Source organism: Alligator mississippiensis, chromosome 4, assembly GCF_030867095.1.
Source record: "Alligator mississippiensis isolate rAllMis1 chromosome 4, rAllMis1, whole genome shotgun sequence".
In the NCBI taxonomy this organism is placed as follows: Eukaryota; Metazoa; Chordata; order Crocodylia; family Alligatoridae; genus Alligator; species Alligator mississippiensis.
The window spans coordinates 158,646,593-158,667,305 of NC_081827.1; the positions used below are offsets into that span (position 1 = coordinate 158,646,593).

The 20,713-nt window shown below is 48.3% G+C and overlaps 2 protein-coding genes across 3 annotated transcripts in view; one reads left to right on the forward strand and one right to left on the reverse strand.

The window, feature by feature from the left end:
• The first annotated feature begins 171 nt into the window (after window positions 1-171).
• LOC102572413 (E3 ubiquitin-protein ligase RNF113A) overlaps window positions 172-20,713 on the forward strand; it is a 24,742-nt gene continuing 4,200 nt past the window's right edge. The window contains exons 1-10 of one of the 2 annotated variants that reach the window (XM_006271567.3): window positions 173-300; window positions 762-838; window positions 2,174-2,278; window positions 4,046-4,153; window positions 4,768-4,877; window positions 5,147-5,253; window positions 5,832-5,921; window positions 6,475-6,568; window positions 7,641-7,747; window positions 8,423-8,565. In XM_006271567.3, coding sequence (XP_006271629.1) covers window positions 201-300; window positions 762-838; window positions 2,174-2,278; window positions 4,046-4,153; window positions 4,768-4,877; window positions 5,147-5,253; window positions 5,832-5,921; window positions 6,475-6,568; window positions 7,641-7,747; window positions 8,423-8,496 — 972 coding nt within the window. In that variant the 5' untranslated portion in view covers window positions 173-200 and the 3' untranslated portion in view covers window positions 8,497-8,565. Of the gene's footprint in view, window positions 301-761; window positions 839-2,173; window positions 2,279-4,045; window positions 4,154-4,767; window positions 4,878-5,146; window positions 5,254-5,831; window positions 5,922-6,474; window positions 6,569-7,640; window positions 7,748-8,422; window positions 8,566-20,713 lie in introns of those variants that run through there. The other variant, XM_059726855.1, reaches the window with a different exon arrangement.
• Window positions 11,002-20,713, reverse strand: part of STRADA (STE20 related adaptor alpha) — a 25,667-nt gene continuing 15,955 nt past the window's right edge. The window contains exons 10-13 of the mRNA XM_059726856.1: window positions 19,343-19,447; window positions 17,256-17,497; window positions 13,297-13,339; window positions 11,002-12,575 (exon numbers count right to left, since the gene is read on the reverse strand). Coding sequence (XP_059582839.1) covers window positions 12,423-12,575; window positions 13,297-13,339; window positions 17,256-17,497; window positions 19,343-19,447 — 543 coding nt within the window. The 3' untranslated portion in view covers window positions 11,002-12,422. The remainder of the gene's footprint in view (window positions 12,576-13,296; window positions 13,340-17,255; window positions 17,498-19,342; window positions 19,448-20,713) is intronic.

Here is a 20,713-nt window from a genome sequence, read left to right on the forward strand (position 1 = left end):
GCCTCCCAGCGGGGCCTGCCCGCGGGACCAGGCCGCACCCTGCGGGCGGGCGCCGGCTCCCCTCCTCCCACCAGGGGGCGCCCGCACCCCGCCCCGCCCTGCCTCGGGCCGCCCCTCCTCCTCGCCGCGCGGGGGCGCTGCCGCGGCGGCCGCTTCCGCCCGCTTGTCCGGCGGCCCCACTCTTCGCCCCGGCCGGGAAGATGGCAGACGAGGCTCCGGTCTGCAGCTTCGTGTTCCGGCGGCGCGGGCCGGCAGCCGGCAGGGGCCGGCGCAAGCGGCCGGGCAGCGACCAGGAGGCGGGTGAGGGGCCGCGGCCGGCACCACTCCGCCAGGGGGGGCGGGCCGTACCACTGCCAGCGCCGGGCTCTGGCTGCGGGCCCACCCCGGGAGGAGGGCGTTCGGACTGTCCCACTGCAGGCGGGGGGAGGAGGGGTTCCTAAGCTGTGCCATTATCATTGGCGGTGCGGACCATACCATCACCACCGAGCGGTGGCGCGTTCTGGGCTGTGCCCCTGCCACTGGGGAGGGGATTTTGGGCTGTACCATACTCTCTGGGGCCGTCCTCGCTTGAAGGCAGGTGGTTCTGGGACATCCCATTCTCACTGCGGGGGGGGGGGGTCTGGACTGAGCCACTGAGCGCAGGGGTGGGGACTCCAGCAGGGCTGGGAGTGGTGGCGCCTGGCCATGATGCCCCCCGAGCCTGGGACAGCAGGGCGGCCCGCTCGGGCTGGCTTGACACCTGATGGCCGCTTTGCCCACAGGGAGCAGCAGCGATGAGGGCAGCGCAGTGGTGCGCAAGGAGCGGCGCCGGGATGCCCCCAACCCCATGGTCCAGAAGGTAATGGCTGCCCGCGCCGCGGTGCAGGCACGGGGCATCTTGCCAGCTGGCCCAGCCCCACCCAGGACTGTGAAAAGCCCCAGGGAAGAGCTGGGCACCACGGCACTTGGGGGCTTTTCCCTCGTGCACAGGCGGGAGCTGACATCAGCCGGCTCACCCTGGCCCTCGCTGCGGCTGTCTGCAGCCACTGCTCCCTGCCCTCGCGTGGCTTGTCTTTTAGTCCTCAGACATCTGAGGGAGCAGAGGCCTCAGCGGGGGGTGTGCAGCTGCGCGGGTGGGGAGCCACACACAGTAGCTGCAGGCCTTGGGTGTCTCACGTGACCCCAAATGTCCCAGTCCGGCGCGGGGCAGATGCCACAGTTGCACTCGTGACAGAACTCGGTTCACGTGTGCGGGTGACGTTAGCCCCTGGATCGCTGCACTGGCTGGGGTGGGAAGTAAACAGAGGGACGCACAAGCCTTTGGCTTGGCAAGCACACCCCTTGGATCTGAAGCAAACCTGTCATTTGTTCCTGTGATGGAACAGGCGGGATGGGCCGGGGTTGAGGGTTCGGGCACTGTGACTGCATTGCCCCTTGCTCGCTGGTCTATGAACTACCTCCTACCACCAGTAGCTGATGGTGGCCTACGGCCGAGGAAGGGCACTGGGGGCTGCACAAAGGTTTTCCTCCTTTTCTTCCATGTTTCGGCCTTTCTTGTTCAGAATCGCCCTGGGCATCTTTAGGAGCCTGGGTCATTTTTCAGGCAGTGTTGGTCTACTGCAGCTTTACATCTCATGTCTCTGTGTCCTCAAGGAGGCCACCCTTCTAGCAGCTCGTCTTAGATGTAAGGGTGTCCTTATATTGGGCCAAACAGTGACGCCATTAGACATGTCATACTGCTCTGTGCCCACTTCCCTGTCCCCAAACCAGGTGCACTGTAGCCTGAACTGCTGTATTTGCAGTATCTGCGTACTCCACGAGTTGCGAGCCTGAGTTCTAGATACTATTATGCAAAGGTCTTTCACTTGAGAGAGAGGACCCATGTATGCATGTGGTGTGGAGGTGTGATCCTGGTATCTGTAACTAGAATGCTCCCCTTTCCCACTGTTGTGCTACTTGCTTCCTTTCCACAGTTTAGTGATAGTTTAGTGATTTGTGCAGAGCCTGATCCTGATGAGACCTGAGTGCCCAAAGTTTCATTAATTTGCCTCCCTGGGCTATAGTTCTGTCTGTAGCCAGCATGGAGTCAGCTCATTAGGGATGGCCTCCCCCGTGGGAGGAGGGCCTCTTGTGTCTGGGTGTTGTGTTCCATTTCCCAGTATTAAATTTTCAGTGTTTTTCTCTCCCCCTGCAGACCCAGAGAAGCGTAAAGGAGAAGACCTCATATGGGTCGAACAGCAGCAGCGATGAGGAGGCATCGCAAGGTGTCGGAGTCGCTTACAAATCAACACGATCAGCGGTGAGGAGAGTACAGTGCTTACGTTTGAAGGGGGCATGGCTGTAGGTTCAGTAGAGCCCAAAGGAGCTAGCTGGTCACCTTGTCTGCCCTCTGGCAGAGTATAAAACTGGGCATCCTCAGGAGAGCTACTGGAGACACTCTTGCCCTGAATGGGAATTTTGGTTGCTTTATCCTGGTCCCATGCCCTGGTTTTATGGCTCTGTTGAGTGCTTCTCTTGTGTGTTCGCCTCTTCGAGAGCTTTCCCAGCCTTGCAGGGCCAGAGTGTCTGATAGCCTTTAATGGAGTCATCCTTGCGATGGTCCTGTGAGGCAGGGCAGGATTTACACAAGGGAAGCTGAGGCCCTTCCAGGATGAGTGACTTGCCCAGGGTCACACAGGAGGTTGGCAATGAACCAGGAGCTTGGAGCCAGGTGACCTGAGTCGGAAGCTAGTGCCTTGCCCCTCCAGGCAACTCTTCCTGTTTGAGCCCTTCACAAGGGGGAATGGTAATTTTATTCCTGCTCTACTAATGGGGAAACTGAGGCACAGAGAGACAAAGTAACTGTCCGAGGATTGTGTAACCAGTTGGTGGAAGAATGGGAAACAGAACCTAGGCATCCTCCAGTGGCCTAATCACGCAACTGAAAACAGAGGGTGGTGGAGAGGTTACAAGTCCTTACATTAGACACAACTCTTCTCAAATGCGTAATGAAATGTATAACTTCCTGTGATGTTGGAAATCCAAGCAGCTGTATCTTGTTTCACTGCCTGGCCTTGAGTGTACCACATGACACAAAGATAGATCAATTCGATCTGGGTTAAATAACACCAGGAGGTGATTGTAAGGGCCTCTTCAGTGTCCTTATTGTTTCTGTGTTGAGGCTGGCTTCAGAATATGGTGGTAGGATGGGCTGTGGACAGGAGGAAAGGCCCATGGGGTTCATACTGCACAGATCCCCTCCCCTGTGCCTGTTTCCTCATCTGAAAACGGACGATGCTGCCTCTCCCCAGAGGGCATGAGACTTTGTTAGTTCATGTCTTTCTAGTTCATTGTAACTTGTGTCACAATAGCCTGATATTGTTATTATCCCCCACTGCAGCTGGCAGGCTGGGGGCCGTTGCAGTGCGTCACTCACACTTGGGAACAGCGGGGGAAGTGCAGGAGGAGAATGTGGATATTGGGCTCTGGAGAGTTTTCAGCAGATAAATATAGAGCTGGGTCTATTTTGAATGAAGGCTGGGTGGTGCTTGTGTGGGTGTCCTTATACTGAATCCCTGTAACCATGGGGCTGTTTGTAACAGACTGACAAAGCCAGAGTTTACATTATATTAGGAAAGAAGCTAAACAAAATGGGTGTATTAATGAAATCAAGTGCAAGAACCCTGCCACCAGGGTAGAAACCCAGACACAACTAACTACCTGTGTGCCTTGGTACAAAGAGGTCTGTCCCTAGTGTCTATTCCCAACTTTTCCTGAGGTCTGAGGCAGAATAGCCCAAATACTTCCCCACCTTAGAGGATAACATTCATTACTGATCACAAGGCTCTGGAAAGGTGTCAGAGACAAGACCTAAAATGATTCGTAGACCCAAGGTGACAGCCATCAGGGTCACCTACTGAGGGATGGTGCAAAAAGCATCCCAATGTCACCAGTGGAGAGTGAACTAGATAGTGCCCATGTCTTTATCCCTGACTTCAGTTTCCCACCTTTATCCTTCCCCCCTTGTCTATAGGACCTGAGTCCTTGTGCAGTCCTTCTGAACTGTGACGTGTCTTTTGCTTTTCAGAAACCGGTCGGCCCAGAAGACATGGGTGCCACAGCAGTATATGAACTAGACACTGAAAAGGAGAAAGATGCCCAGGCCATCTTTGAGCGCAGCCAGAAAATCCAGGAGGTTAGTCAACCATGTCCAGGGCAGGAGGGGGCCTGTCCATCTCTGTTTGGTAATACCCTGTTCCTGGGGCCTGTGTCACTGCTGTAGGGTAGGAGTGTTAGGGAAGCTTGGTGAGAGAGAATGGGCTTCAGACTCCTGTGGACCTGAGTGCTTCAGAGTGAAAAACAGACTGGCCACAAAAGCTTAGTAGGTTACACTGTGTCTATGGTTGAGAGAGGCATAAGGCTGGAAGTGCTGTAGAGTGGGATGGATATGCCTTGGTGGAACTGACGTGTATAAGGCAGAGGCAGCAGGCATCTTTGTTGAGCAGGTGTGGGAAAGGAGGTCAAGACTGAGATGTGTTGGCAGAGCTGTGTTGTGTGGCTAGCCCTCCTCCATTTCCTATGAGCACCAAAGGTCCCCACAAAACCTGGAATGTCAGGGTGGGGGAAGCTTGTTGTTCTCTGACTTAGGCCAAGTATAGATCTGTTTCCTAGGTTCTAGTGAGCACCAGTTGGCTTCCCTGGCCTTGTCCAGTGCTCTGGCTGCAAGGAAAAGCTGGGGAAGCAGATCTGGGTGGGAGTCCTCTTTCCCAGCTGACCCTCTGCCTGTTTTCTTGCTCTCCCAATCTCTAGGAGCTACGAGGGAAGGAGGACGATAAAATTTACCGAGGGATTAATAACTATCAGAAGTATGTGAAGCCCAAGGACACGTCTATGGGAAATGCCTCCTCAGGGATGGTCAGGTGGGTGCCAGCTGACCCTCTTGCTGATTTTACATGACTCAGCACCTCTGCAGTCACAGCAGTGCTTGGAGAAATCCATGTCCCTGATGCCCATGTTGTATCCACCCTGGGGACAGAGGTCCTTAGTCCCAGAGCTGCCAGTGTTGCCCCTCTCACCAGCACCACCCTTGTTTTGCAGTAAATTTGGCTTCCCAGCTGGATTCTACCTAGTCAGCATCTCTGACAGGTCATGGCTCCCTTCCCCTTCTAAGCACTCTTCAACCTTTCAGGAAAGGGCCGATCCGTGCACCAGAGCACCTGAGGGCCACAGTGAGATGGGACTACCAGCCTGACATCTGTAAAGACTACAAGGAGACTGGCTTCTGTGGCTTTGGAGGTGAGGGGCTCATCCCTTGTCCCAGCCCTGCTGCCATGTCCTGAGATTCTGACAGTCACCTGGCCACAAGCTGCTCACATCTGTCCTACATTGACTGTCCTTCCACTGGGTAGTCCCTGCACACACCAAACCTGGGGTGAATTCTTCCAAGGGCAGAATCCTTAGAAGACCTTGATCGGGAACATGGAGGGGGTGTCACTGAGCAGCTCCAACTGTTGGCTCTGTAACTGTTCCCCTCTGTGGCAGGGGAAGATGCGAGTGTGAGAGGTCGAGCAGAACATATCATCTGCTTTGGTGGTGTTCAGCCAGCCTGTGGCTTTGTTCCACCACAAGGCTGGTGAGATCCACCTGTTGGGTGTGATGCTCATGTACACTCCAGATCAGAAGGTGGTGGGTGGCAGAGCTCAGCGGGCAGGCTCCAGCTGCTGTGCCTCTGTGCCCACTGTTGAAGTGGGGGATTGCACACAAATATAGTGTCTCTTCCCAGCAGTCCAGGCAGCATGGCATCTATTTTTGTAATCCATTTGCAAAAGGAAGTGACCGGAGAGGGCATTAACCCTTTGTCTACTGTTCTGCAGATAGCTGCAAATTCCTGCATGACCGCTCAGACTACAAACATGGCTGGCAGATCGAACGGGAGCTAGACGAAGGGCGCTATGGAGTCAACGGTATGGTACAGCCCTCCCTCCTTGCTGATAACTCTTTCTCCACCTAAATTTTGTTGGTACCATGTTAACAAGGTCTCGTGGAATTCCCCTCCCCCCTTCCGCATCCCTCCTGCTGCCGTGTGGCTCAGAGCATGTCCATAGCTGTGGCTGGAGCCCATGAACCTTGTGGTGCTTGTGATCCCTTGTGCAGTAGAAGAGTCCAGGATTCTGCATGCAGCTGCTGGGCTTGGAGCTGAACCATTCAGCAGCAGTGAGGCTGGGGAAAGCTGGCAAAATAGAATGGAGGCCTCACTGTTTATAGCAGTGAGTGGGAAGAACCTGCTTTGGTGAGATGAGCAGCAAGCATGTTGGCATGAGAACTAATTATATCTCATTCCCACACAAGCTGCTGACATCAGAGACACCCAGATGCCAGAGCTCTATTGTTTACTGTATAGAACTGATCCCACCTGCTACATAGCCCATGTGCTCAGTATTTCATGGTGCGGGCATAGGCTAGCTTTAGGGCTCAGTTGCTGTTGCCTCCATCTGGTTAATAGTTTCTCTTGTGCAGATGAAGAGAACTACGAGGTGAGCAGTGATGATGATGACATGCCCTTCAAATGTTTCATCTGCAGAGGCTCCTTCAAGAACCCTGTGATAACCAAGTGAGTGGACCTCTGTCTGCTCCTGGGGCGAACACCAAAGGCTCTAGCTTTTGGGTTACTGTCACTCGCTGTCACGGCAAATGTAGCCAGCATCCACTCGAACCAGGCACACCTGTGTGGCCTGCCCTAGTTTTCAATGCCTACCAGACCCTGCACTGGTGTTTCTTTTGGGGTAATGGTGGGGAACGGGGTGAATGTAATGGCAGGAGGTCAGATTGGGTGTTCCTGACCTGGCCTCAGATTCTAGTCCGAATGTGCCCACACTGTGGAGTACTCCCCTGTGAGCCCTACAAGCACCTATCCTAGAAAAGCCAGGCTAAGGGCACTTCCTGAAATGTAGCAGCAAGGAGTGCCTCATCTCAGCAAGACTTCCAGGAGCACCATGGATGTGCCCAAAAGCACCCTCCCTCCCAGGATACCAGACCCATTGTGGTAACTGCAGTTACCATGCTCTGGCAGCTTCCCCCTGCTTTGTGATTTTTCTTATTAAGCAACCATCTCCCTGTTTTGTAAATGGGGAACCTGAGGCATGGATTACTGAAGAGATTTGCTCAAGGACAAAGAGGGGAGGTGGTGGCAGAGCTGAGAGGATCCAAGAGCCCTGGCTCCTTGCCCAACCATCAACCCCAGAATTGCAGACCAAGAGAGCTCTGTGCCTATGCTGGCAGCTTGTCAGGATTTGGTCAGGCCTCACTAGCAGGTGTTTCATGGCATTCTAAAACCTCAACCAGTTTAGGAATGGCCTAGCTGACAGCTAGGACACCTGGGTTCAGTTCCCAGCGTTGTCATATTTCCCCACTTCCCAGCTACTGGGTAGGAGGCTGTGACTGATCCTCTGCTGGGTCTGTACAAGAGCTGCACTCAGGCCAGCATTGTTGGGGGAGTTTGTGCTTTTACAGGTACAGAGAGAGCTTGCAACTGAGCTCACATTGAAGTCTACAGCTCCCACAGGAGTAAGCAGGGTCACACCCTCCCTCTCTCCATGTACCTTGTGGGGATGGAGACTCTGGGCCTAACTCCTGTTGCAATTCCACGAGGGACATTCACTCCAGCTCCTCTTCCTTCCCTGCAGGTGCAGGCACTACTTCTGTGAGGGCTGCGCCCTGCAGCACTACCAGAAATCCAAACGCTGCTATGTGTGTGACAAGCAAACCAATGGCGTCTTTAATCCAGCTAAAGGTACCACTGCCTCCACTCTTACCCTACTTGTAGTGTTACTTCAGAGTCTGGAGGTGGTGATCGCTTTTCTCCACTGCTTGAGCCAGCTTAGCCTGGCACCATCCCACTCTCTTAAGCCAAACAGTTCCACAAATACAGATGTTCTGGCATTTAAAGCTCTTGGCTAGATGTAGAACAGCCTTTTACACCAATCTCCATGGGCTCCCTGCTCCACCCAAGGAGTTGGAAAAGCCTGTCTCCGTGTAAGCACTGAGAACTGCCCACCCTGCCCCAGCATGCAGCTGAGCAAAGCCAGATAGGATCCCAGGCTGGAGGGCCTGGATCATTATTTGCTGAAGGTCACTAGCTGGGATGAGCTAGCTGAGTAGTACAGCCCAAGGCAGCTGCTGGGTTGGACCTGGAGCATTTACAGGTTCGGTGGGCCTGGGCATTAAAATGGTAAATTGGTATAGCAAACACATTTCCCTCTGTCTGTTGGGGCTCCCACCCTCAGGCTCCTGGTACAGTGCCCACCTCTTGCCCTCCCCAGTGAGCACCTAATGAACCTGTCACTGCAGCAGTCTGCCTGAGTCAGTTTCTTGCAGGCATCAGCCCCATGTCCTGCTACTGGCTCCTTGCCCAGTGATGCTAACCAGGGACCACTCTGCCTTGCCCTGACTCTCGCTGTCTTTTCAGAGCTCATAGCAAAGCTGGAAAAGCACAAGGACAAGGAGTCAGATCACTCGGAGCCTGGTGATGAGCCGGAATAGCACAACCCTCAGTTCCCTCCCCTACCCCCCAAGTTTTTGTAACTCTCAAATAAAGGTTTGTAGAAAAAGCCCCATTCATCTTGGCTTTTGCCTTGAGGAGACTTTAAGCCACATTAGCAACCAGCCAGAGGTCACCAGGAAACCATTTGCTGATCTGCCACATTAACTTCTTTAGCTACCAGGTCCCCAAGAGAAGCTGGACTCTTCTGTCAGCAGCCCATAAAGGTATGAGCCTGAACAGGTGAGTCAGGGACTTTGTGCACGTGGCTGTCTAGACTCGAGCACTTCTAAAGCAACAGTCAGCTATCCAACTGCAGTGGGGACTCGAGAGTGCCCTTGATACTGCTGGTGTAAAGAAGTTTTCCTTTTCAGGAGGGAAGGGTGGGCGAGAGTTGTAACATTATCCTCACTCACTCCATATGACACTTCCGGAACAAGGTAACCATTTCACCTCCACAGTCCTGAACTAGTTGCTCACTTTCTATACCTCCTTTTGATAAAACTTATTCTTAAACCTTCCATACTGTTAGGAATGCATGTTGAGAGAAGGATATAGTTTCAGCCTTTCCCATCAGTCCAATTTAGTTAGCTTTAGTAATTGTAGGAGCTATGTCCTGTGCTATTTTCACATCCTTCTGGTTGGACAGAAAAGCAGCACGTGCAGTGACTTACTGCTGACTGAATAACTTAAGTCTTTGTATAGTATTTTTCCAGTCCTAGTTTTTAAATGTTAAAACTATGTGCTTTAAATAGTAAATGAGAAGCAAAAGTGACAGAAAAATTATCTTCAGGTAAACACGCATGCTACAGGTCCAAACAGGAGAAGCTTCAGATCAAATGTGTTTTTTGGAAATAAGAGCTGAGCTATCCTAACGCATTTTATTTTAACTGTGAAAGTGATTTCATCATGAAGCAGGCTAATTTTCCAGACACAAAAGGTTATTTTTGGCTCACTACTAAGTAAGCAGTTTATATTTCTTCTTGCTATTTTCGTCCCCCTAGATGCCATTTTTTTTAATGCAAGTTCTAGAACTGTCTTCTCCTCTACAAACCTGTCAGCTTCAAGCTAGTCTCTTTGCCAGAAGGTCCAATAATGGAAAGTTCTGGGATTGGTCACTAACCTACTGCAGTTAAAACAGGCTATTCCCACTATATGAAAAAACAGCCCCTTTATTCTATGCAGCCCCAAACAAGCCTTGCTCGCTTCTTTTATATTTTGACCCTTGCAGATGTCACTGGTTAAACTAGGCCAGTTTACAGGATTACAGCCCTATAATGACCCAAAGCATGCATTTTCACTGTGTGGTGCTCTTTGCTGTCTAACAACCCACAACAGATACCTTCAAAGGAACACTACAAATTTGAGAAGATCCACCTGCCTGGCTCCACACAGGATACTAAGCTATTAGTTTCAAACCCAGGAATGAATGAGTTGATCAAAAATCAGAACTTCAAAGGGACTCCTACCTGGAGAGGTAAAGCTGGAGGCACCATAGCTCTCCTCAGCCAAAAATAGGCAAAGACAGGAGCTTCCCCCAAATATGCTGAAAGTTTTACCCCTTTCCTTGTTTGCCATGTGCCTTTAGCTGACAAGAAAAAGGCTATGTTTTGAAGCAGCTTTTTTTGGATTGCCGATCACAGGCCCAAGACAGTGGATGAACTTGCTAACTGGTTAGGCCTGTCCTTTTAAGATGGTTGCAAAATGAGGACCAATCACCCATTGCCCCAGTCCAAGAATGGTTGAAGCAGAGGCTTCCTACCTTGAGAGGGGTGAAAGCATACACTTGGGAGGGACAAACTGGGGGCATCTAAAATGCAGTAACATTTGGGTCATGGGCAAACCTTTACATTCTGCACCTTACAAGTGGATTTATTTCCAATCCTAAACAGTGCTGTGGGGTTAATGGCATTTTTCAGTTACCAAGTTCATTGTCCAGTAGCCAAAAAGTATAAGGATAAGAAATGTGAAGCATTTTCCCTAGCTGGAGACTAGGACAGTTTAACTAGACCAGTGATTCTCAACATTTTAGGCTCAAGGCACCTCTCACAAAATGCCAATGCTTAGATTTCACTTATCTGACTACAGAAAAATAACAGAATTACTTTTTCTGTTGCAAACTACTCAGAAAGCCCACAACAGGTTATAATGGGTTTGACAAGGAATCCCTAGTTGAAAGCTCTGGATTTATCTTGTGAAGCATGTTTGCACACCTAACAGCATGGCACCCTTGAAAGGATCTCAAGGTATCCTAGGATGCTAGAATTCTGGTTGAGAATGACTGAACTAGATAGACCAGTGTTGTGTATAATGCCAATATCTACCCACTACCACCAACTGCATTCGTTGCTATACCAGATAAACACATTTGATGAATTAAAGCCAGCAAGGGCATGTCATCCTTTAGTCCAGCCACCTGGATTAATACAGGAGGGCAAGAACTCTCTCCACCACTTGCAGATGTAAAAAAAAAAAAAAAAAAAAAAAAAAAAAATTAAAGTAGGAACTTCAGAAATACTTATTTTATTCGTTTTGGCAACAAAACTAGAGTTATGAACTTTATTTGGGTTCAAGTACAGCTTATAAACACAAAAAGAACCTGTTGCCAGCACCACTGCTCCTATCAACCTTGCATACAGGACTGGATTCTCAGTGCTTTATTAGAGAGGAGAAAGGTCTTCAAGGTCTGGGGTGTCCTCAGAAAGGCTGAACTAGAGGCCGTGCTCGCAGTTCAGAAAATGTGAATACCTCAGTGAAGGGGAGAGCTGCCACAGCAGAAGCCTGTCACTAGCAGGGTACAGACCTCTGCAGCAAGGGGAGCTAAATGAGCGGTTCAGTATCGTTCTGAGAACATACTTTATGCAGGACTCAGAGGCAAAGGTGACGAGCTGATGTTTGGCAGAAGAGAACTCTGCACAGGCTGGCTAGACAGAAGGAGCCAGGGGAAAGGTGGATTCAGTCAAAAGACTCCTCAAACTTACCTTTCTCCTCTCCCTGGGGACACAGCCCTGCCAGAGGATAGGCTCAGCCAGGTAGCGCCTTTCTTTAAGAACTGGGCCTGCTGCAGATCCAAAGCCTCAAATACACACATCATACTTAAAAAAAAAAATTCACCTTGGTGACCCTGCAGCACTGCTCTGCACATGCTGTGCTGGGAGAGGCAGGTCCGTCCCAGAAGCCCAAGTACCCTCTGCCCAGCTGCTTGGAGCATTCAGCACCATGTGAAAAGGGTCTTATTTTTAAAAAAATAAATATCTGTCGGTCTCTGCCAGTGCAGAGAAATGCCCTAACCTCTAAACAAGCCTGCGACAGTAGGGCACACCTTTCTCCAGTCTCTCATATCCCCCGTTCCCATCTCCCCCCCAACCTAGAGTAGCAGTTAAGTATGCTAGTGCCCTCCCCACAAGTCACGCTGTGACAGCAGTACTGTAGCAGTCTGGCTGTCTAGAGGAAAGTGCCCAGATCTAAAAACTGCACCTTTTTCCCCTCTCCACATTTCTCTTTAAGGCACCCTTACACAAGAGAGCTCTGTGCATCTTGACTAATGGGCACTAGGAAGTCAGTGATCTCTAAAGCAACATGTGCATGGAGAGGGCAGCAAAGGAGGACACAAACTCAAGCTGACTCTAACAAACAAAACTAAGCAACCAATACTTGGTGCTCAGGGAGGCTGCTGGTATCATGCATTTGCCATGGGAACATTTGGCCTTTCCTTGGAAGTGATGGTCCTTTCCAGCTACCTCCTGTCCACTGGTTTACAGGCTCTGCTCCCCAAGTAAACGGTGGCTCAAGTTCCTTCCCAAGGACCTGTAAACTCTTCTGCATGTAACATTCATCACTGCTTTTCTTTTTTTGAAAGGGGTCAATAAATTACTATGTCCAGCAAGCTCCTTCAAATGTTTCAGAGCCACACATTTCCCACGTAGCATTAGAACTCCCAGTCATCCACCTCCAGCTGTTCCAGGCTAGATACCAATCCAAAAATGCCACTGGGATCCTGTTGCCGTGTACCTTCAAAGTTGGTGATTGGTGTAACTGGGCGCAAGAGTTCAGGAAGTGCTTCAGAAGCACGACGTTTGATCTGGGGCAGGAAGGAAGGTTAAAACTTGGTTTGAGTGAGCCCTTCTTGCGTGCACAGTTGCAACAGCAGTACTAATGCTCAGATGTCACACATGATGCCACAACACGAATTGGGCTAGCTGCAGCACAGCATGCTACCAGCAGAAGTCAGCTGGTTTAACCCATCCTCTTGCTGGCTGGGTTAGGACAGCTGCAGTGCCTGGCACTGTGCACCCAGTGGGGGTTAAACTTCAAATCATTGTAGCCAATTCCTAGCTAATTCAAAAACAGTGCTAATGACTCTCTGCTTCTGGAAAGACCCACTGGATTAATGCAGTGCCTTACATTTGTGTGCAGGTGGGGGGTGGGGGGTTGGGTTTGGTTGGTTGGTTGATCATTAGTATCCTGCTCCCTCCTTTGCTGATACCAGTTACTAAGTGCAGTCAGCAGGGCTTTTTAGAAAAAGTGAAGGGGAAAAGAGAAATTCAGCAAGATTTTTCCAGTTATAACTACTATCTCCAAACACAGATGCCAGCCTACTGTTTTAAACTCATCATTTTCAGACTATAGGAGCTTTGCAAAAGCTCCCCACCTAAAGGGGACTTTCACAGATGAGCAGTTCTAGAGGCAGGGTCAACAGAAGTGTTCTTCTCCCACCAGAATGGGAGCAGCAAAGCCATAGCACGAGGGCCACCATAGAAAGATTAATGCACTTGACAGGGAGATTAAATTAACCACTTTACCTGCTTGAAATAAGAATGATTGAGCAGGGTGCTTGCACTTGGCCTGTATGAGAGAGAATCAAAACAGTGAGTCAACATATGAAAACGAAGTGTGACACGCATAAGTGACATGCTGCCCTTTTAATGCGTTCCTGATGGTCTTGTAACACCTTACAAACACCAAGGAAACTGAGGCACCGAGTGAGGAATGACTTAACCAATGTCCCAAAAAGGGACTGCTGGGATCAAACCCATGGCTCCCAACCACTCGGACATTAGAATCTGCCTTACAAGAAGGGAAGGTGATGGTCAGAACGGAGTTACTGCATTTACTTGAAGAGAAGACGACCCTGATTATAAGATGACCCCCCAGTAATTAGACTCTATACATGGAAAATTTATAAATTTGTTATAAATTTCCATGTACAGAATTTAATTCTTGGAGGTTTGCCTTGAATTTGTTTGCCTCCCACTGCTATGGCAGGGAAAATAAATCTGGGGAGGGCCAGGTACCCCCTTTACTTTGCTTCACCCCCACCCCTCACATTTTCCCCTGGCAGCCGCTGCCCCCTCCTCTTACTGTCGGACCCTGCTCTCCCTGTGCACATGGAATCGAGGAGCAAATCTGAAAACAGTAACCTTGAAATAAACAAACAGGGCTGTCGCAGTTCACATATAGTACCCATGCACGTAATTCATCCACAATTGATGCATGTTACATTTTTTTGAAACTGCTGCAAGTTTTAGCACAGGTACTCCATAAAAGCGTTTCTGAGCAGCATTTTGGCACCTACTTACATGTATCATGCATAGTTTGTACTACTAGTCCAAAACCCAAGGCTCATGATTTACTGTATAGTTCATTAGGCTGGGTCCAAGTCAACAGCATTTCAAGCCCTGGTGACTGCACAGCTCAGCACTGCTCAGTATGTGTGTGTACTCCAGATACCCCTCTCAGAAGATCCATCTGCTAATAATCCCACTCGTGACTGAAACCAAATGTTCTTGTCACAAGTCCTGAGATGCTTCAAAAAATTATATGTAGATGAGGTGCACAGCACCCTGGTGCAGCTTCACCGCATGAAGGGTGGGGCCACACTAATCATATGTGACAGGCTGAGAGAAGCGGGGCGACAGTTTGGGGTGAACTGTTTGGGACTCCACTTGGTGATGTTTGCTAGGTATTTAAGGCTGGTGAAGAAACAGGAATAATTGGAAATGGGAAAGAAAGGCACAGTTCAGCTGTGGGAGTGACAAGGAAGTAAAAATGTATGCAGTGTTAGGGCTCATTGTGATTTGAAAGAGTCCGTGCTGAGGGGGACTGCACTTAATGGGCACTGCTATATGTCTTATACAAATGGCCTGCACCAACCTATCCTTGTGGTAGATTCCCATCAGCATGATTACCCAATGTGTTTTATAGTTATGCTCAGTATTTGTTGCATTTAAATCGATTTCATAGTTTCCAGTGCTGAGCACGTGCCGCTTTTCATAGCAGTTTAATGATAAATTAGGGCTGTTTGCAGACATTAACCCCCCCCCCCCAAAACCAAAAAACAAACAAAAAAACCCCCAAAAAACAACCTGTACTTTACCTGAAGCAACAGTGCATTACTTCAACCCGGCCCTGCAGCATCTGTATAGATTGGGCGCTTCAGTGGGGCTTTCTGGTGCTTTTGACTAAAGCTGATTCAATCAGTTATTAGATAAAAGTGCCTAAAAAGCCCCACTAAAGCACTCGATATATACAAGCATTGAGTGAGCTGGTTCCAATTAACATGCTGCCTCTTCTGGACATGTACCAGGCTCAGTGCAGGGGTGTGCGAGTTTAAAGTGCCATCGGGGGTGGGGGGTGGTTGTTTTGGGGTTTTTTATATCCGCACACAGCCAATGTATTTAGTGAGATTTCCTTGTATGCAATTATGAGATGAGAGGTTGCCCCCCCCCATGACAATTGGGGGAATGGGAATTGTATTCAAGTAAATATGGTATTCCCTGGATGGCAACGGGATTTGTGGCTCCTCAAGACAGCAATCAATTAACTGCATCATATTATGTGATAACTGAATAACAATTGTTTTGCTGTAAACTCCCCTTTCCTCAACAGCAAGACAAGTTATATATTCACATATATGCACAACCCCCACAACACCCCCCTCAAAAATTTCCAGTAGCAAATTTTGAAGGGCATTATAGTTAGAGTAGCTTGTTATAAAACCAGAGGACTGCAGGAGGTTGTAAGCTCACTGCAAGAAGAAATACAATTCTATATCTGCTTTTCAGGTATCCACGTTGTAGCTATCTTAGAGGCAAAAGGAATCAGAATTTGTGGTAGAGGGGGTATCTTTTATTAGACCAACTAGGTTTTTGCAAAAAAAAATGCCTTATTTGTAAGCTTTCAGGCATGAGCACCCTTCTTCAGGCATATGAGAAAAGACTGTAAAAGTTCTCCTAGGTAGAAATGAAAGTTCATATTTTATGGGAGAGTTAAAGGTGTGGTAAAATCTCCTGTTTGGAACAGTTCGTTTTATGCAGATTAAGCTTAGAGAAAAGTTGGAATAGCCTGTTTACCTCGAAGTTGTTTGGTGGTGAGCAGGATGTAGAGCTATATTTTCTTCTGGTTCTGACATTTCATATGTCACAGAAAAGTCAAAAGATGGAATACTCTTCTGGGCAGGAATTTTTTGTGTGTTGAGGTATCTCAGAGCTCTGCAATAATGCAATTACCTCAAACAAAGGCAGGAGTATTTGTTCGAGGTAATTTGCATTATCGCAGAGCCCAGAGATACCTCACCACATTAAAAATTCCTGCCCAAAAGAGTATTTAATCTTTTTACTCCTCTGTGAAATATGAAACATCAGAACCAGAAGGAAACATGATTCTACATCCTGCTTGCCACCAAACAACTTCTAGGTAAACAGACTATTCCAACTTTTCTCTCAGCCTAATCTGCATAAAATGAACTGTTCCAAGCAGGGTATCTGCTTTACAGCGTTCATTCACGACAATCTCAAGACAAGCTGTACTGGCTAGATCAGGGGTTGTCAACTGGGAGTATGCGTATCCCTAGGGGTACTTGGGAAGGTCCTAGGGGGTACATGCAGGCAAGCAGGGACAGAGCACCGTCACCCATCACCCTGCACTGCCACCTCCCGGGGGGGGGGGGGGGGGGGGGGGGAGCTTGTATGCGGCAGCTGCCACCACCATTCACCACCCTGCACTACTACTGCTGCACACTGCTCCACGCCACCACCGTGTGCTGCTTTCCAACAGCTGGTCACATGTGCGGCTCTGCAGGCTGCTGACGGGTGGTGTGCGATTGGCTGGGTGAGAAGCCTGTCAGCAGCCCATGGAGCCATATGTGCAACTGGCTGTGAGGCAGTGGGGCATGGCGGGTGGTGGCAGTAGCGTCCAAGTCCCCCCTGCCCTGCGTCTGACCACTGCCACCAAAAGGGGTACTCTTCTTTAAAAAGGTTGAAAACCCCTGGGCTAGACAACAGAAGCACTCCTATTGGTGAAAACGGAGCCAAAAGTGTCCTTTGGGGACTGGAAGTCCCAACTCCTGGCTTAGCTTCCCAGCATATACCAAAGATCTGGGGTGTGGCTCTGGCCAAGGTATTTAACTTTTGCCTCAGTTTTTCCAGCAGTAAAACACCATCACCTAAGAAGGAGGTTGTGAGGCTGTTAGGAACTTCAAAATGCTATGAGATCTCTGAAGGGAAAGTTGCACTGAAGTACTGCATTACTGCTTTCAGGCAACATATGTAGAACTATCTGCACAGCTCTTCTGCTGTACATACAGGGTACAATTTCATGCAGTTTGCTTTTCAATGATCACTTAATTAAATGCCACTGTAGACCCAACTCAGAAGCCTTGATTAAGCAACCTCAGAATCACAGAGCCAAAAGTTAAACTAACCAGGCCCCAAAAGGTGTTTAACAGCATGCCTGTGACCACAGACTCCCGTTACAGCTGTACCTGAAATCCGGGTTACGCTGCAGACACTGCTCTACAAAGTTATGGAAATGGGGTGAGAAAGTCCGAAGATAAGGATGCAGTGTCGACTCTCCGTTGGAGGCCCTCACGTTGCTAACAGCCATGCCTTCACCAATCCCTGAGTTAGCACCTGAGCGGGATGGTTTCATAGTTAGCTCATCAGCAGGAATCGTAGTGGTGTCCAGCAGACATGGAACTGTCCCGTTCAGCTTCTCCAAGAGCATCTGAAAGGAAAAGGATTAAAAAAAAAAGTGCTACATGCACAGTACAGACAAGAGCACAGTAAGAGAGCTGGCAGGTCCCACTAGGATAAATTCAATTGTCATCATGTTAATATACAAAAATAATCAACTGTGGTGTACTACAAGCAGTCCATGACCAGAAAACATCATGCTTTCATGCAGCCCTGCTCTTTATGCAAGACAGATTCTAGCATTCTTCAGTCGCTAATCTAATGGATTGCTACAATCAGAATGTGGTAGGCTCAATGCTGTTCTCACATGAGGTCTGATCCCACAAGTCATAGCATATAACTCCACAATGCAGCTTCTGGACCCTTGAAGGAGTCTTACTTGATGGAAATCAGAGAGGCAGGCAACTTTCGTATGCACATTTATAACCTGTAAAGGTTAGATATCCAGTTTGACAGTTCAAAGAAGGTAGACGTTGCATAGGGGGAAAAGAAATCAGAGCCTTTGCTGTACTATTAGGATTCCCCCAATTTGGGAAAATTGCTCATGGAACTTTTGTTGGATCCTCAGTCCCTGAGCAGCATTTGGACACCTTTATTTTGCCAGCAGGGTTTCATGAAGTGGCTAGGTATAAGAATAAGTCAGCTTGCACTAACAGTGAGGAGAGACTAGAACAGGTAGGAACAACGCCTCCCAAATTCTCCTTAAACCTTCACATCCCAAGACTCCAGTAATACCACTTCTGTAGGAATGTTCTGAACAATGCTTTCATTACCAGAGCAATGATGTAACTCCAGTCACACAGGACAGCTCAGAAGTATGTATCTTTCTAAGCTGGTAGAGGTTACACATTCCAACTAATTTCTACACCTCAAGAGAAACCCATGTGCACACCATCTGTGTGCAGAGAGGTGTCAAACGGTCAATCAAGTTCTTTAGCTTGAATTTCCTAGTAGATATTTCTAGTCCATCTTTCCAGGTGAGTCCCTGATTTTTGGAAGAATTCAAGTGCTTGCCCACATGGAAAAAAAAAAAAAAGACAGACATCACTGAGATGCCGCCTGCAGTCAGTCTGCAAGCCAGGATTGTTTTACACTAAATGGGATTTTCCTGATTCTCCTGAAAACAGTGGAAGACTTGCTATCAACTTTGGTGGAGAAGGATCACATCTAGCATTTGAGGAAGCGATCAACGTTAATTCCCTGTCTCATGAACTGTGTGTTATATTGGATTCCCAGCTTCAACAGAAACCCACATGATGCATCTGTCCAGCTGTATCCTTCTAGTCGGGGAAGAAAGGAGCCCTAAGAGGAGAAATAAAAGTGGGGGCTTAATGTGCATTAGACAAACCAATCAGTAACAAGTCCAAACCCAAAGTATTTTTAAAGAATCTCTATACTTTAGAACACTTAATACTGGACTGGAAAGAGAGCACTAAAAATAACATTAGGGAACAATCCTATACTAGCAAAGAGATAACCTCATAGGTCTCTGCCAGCCTGAACATCTCTAAATGTCTTCACATACTTTCTTAGACAAAGTCATCAGTTTAACAGCAATAATACCTAATAAGAAAGAAAGAAAAAGAACCAAAAACAGAGGTAAGGAAGGACACAGTATACTTAACCATCTTGTAATCTGCTCAGAGGCCCAGGGCTGATAGAATTAACTTGGTGAAAAAGGGCCATTGTATGTTAATGACCTCACAAGGTCAGAATTTGTGTTTTACAACTCTTCCCACTGCTGCTACTAGCTTGGCTCTTTGTAGAGAACTACAAGAACAGTATGGAATCTATTTTCCTGGCTGCATAGCATGCAGTTAAATCGCTGGGCTGGAAGGAGAACAGAAGCCACAAAGAGAACAGAAGTAAAACCTACCTGAGTAGGAGGCATATCTTTAAATGGGACATGTCCATTTGCCAGTTCACAGGCTGTTATCCCCACGCTATAAATGTCAGATTTTGCATCATAGCCTTGGAGATTCTAGGAAAGAGAGGCAGAATTAGATACAGATTCAGGTAAAAGTTACACTTAAGCCTTGTGAGAATCTGATCAGCTACCAATGAGGAAGAGCTAAAACTGGTGACATCAAAATATTCTAGACTCCAACAGGGCATTTTATGCTTTTATACTATAAGACATCAGATTTGAATTTCAAAAAGATGAGCAATCAGTTTGTTTCTTCCATGGAGGCAGGAGGAGGACAGCTCAGGGGTTAGGGCACTAGTCTGTCACTTGGGAAACCCAGAATCATTCAATTCCCTACTCCACCATTATCTTCTATGTTGGCATGAGGAAGCTGCTTAACCCTTCTTTGCCTTGTTTCTCCACCTGTAAAATGGATAAAACACATTGCTACCATATAGATTTAATATATTCAGGGTTGTGAGGTGCTAACACATTTTGGTCCTGGGGAAGCCTGCAAGTACCTAAGATGAACCTATCTAGCTATGCATACCTAGGTGCTACTCACAGCATTCTCCTTCTAGCTTTTGGAAACACCACCAGAAACCTGAACACCGCCTAGCAGGCAAAGATCCTACCAATGTCATTACACAGACCATATCACAGGCTCATTTTAACCCAGCTAACACTCACTTCCCCCCTGCCACACTGCTGTTTTTAATTATTTTTTAAGAAAAAAGGTGCAAGCAGGAAAAGATCAATAGAAGGAAGTGACAATAAAAGTTTCTAAGATGTCAGTTTAACTTTCTGAAGCAACATTAGTGGCTCTGAGCAGTCAGATTGTCATCACTGAACCGTGTCCCAGAACCACACAAACACAGCAAGGTTACGAAAGGCTGTGTACAAGCAGATTAGAGACATAACCTTTAAACAGCTGATTTTGCTAAGGTGGCAACACAAGCACTGCAGGTGAAGGTCCTGACCTGGCATCCAAGATTCCAGTCAGGCTCAGGAAGGAAGTCTGCCTTCATTGCTTTCTCTGCCACCCCTGGGGGACCAACTGGAAGAGACAGAGTCTGTTTTTAAAACTCTCTTCCTGCCAGTTACCAAAGGGAACCACAACACATGAAGTCCCACAGAATGTAAAGATATTCATATGAGCAGCTCATAAACCTCAGGATGAGTGTCGTCAGACCTGCGTAGCCACCATTAGGGGCTCTCCCATGAGGTAAGAAAGGCCCTGGGGAGAAGTTTGGTTTTGCAGATGGCTGTGAGCACCATGTTCTATTAAGGAGAGTAAGTAAGTTTGGCTATGCAAATGCCCAAGAGCCCAGTTCTCTTACT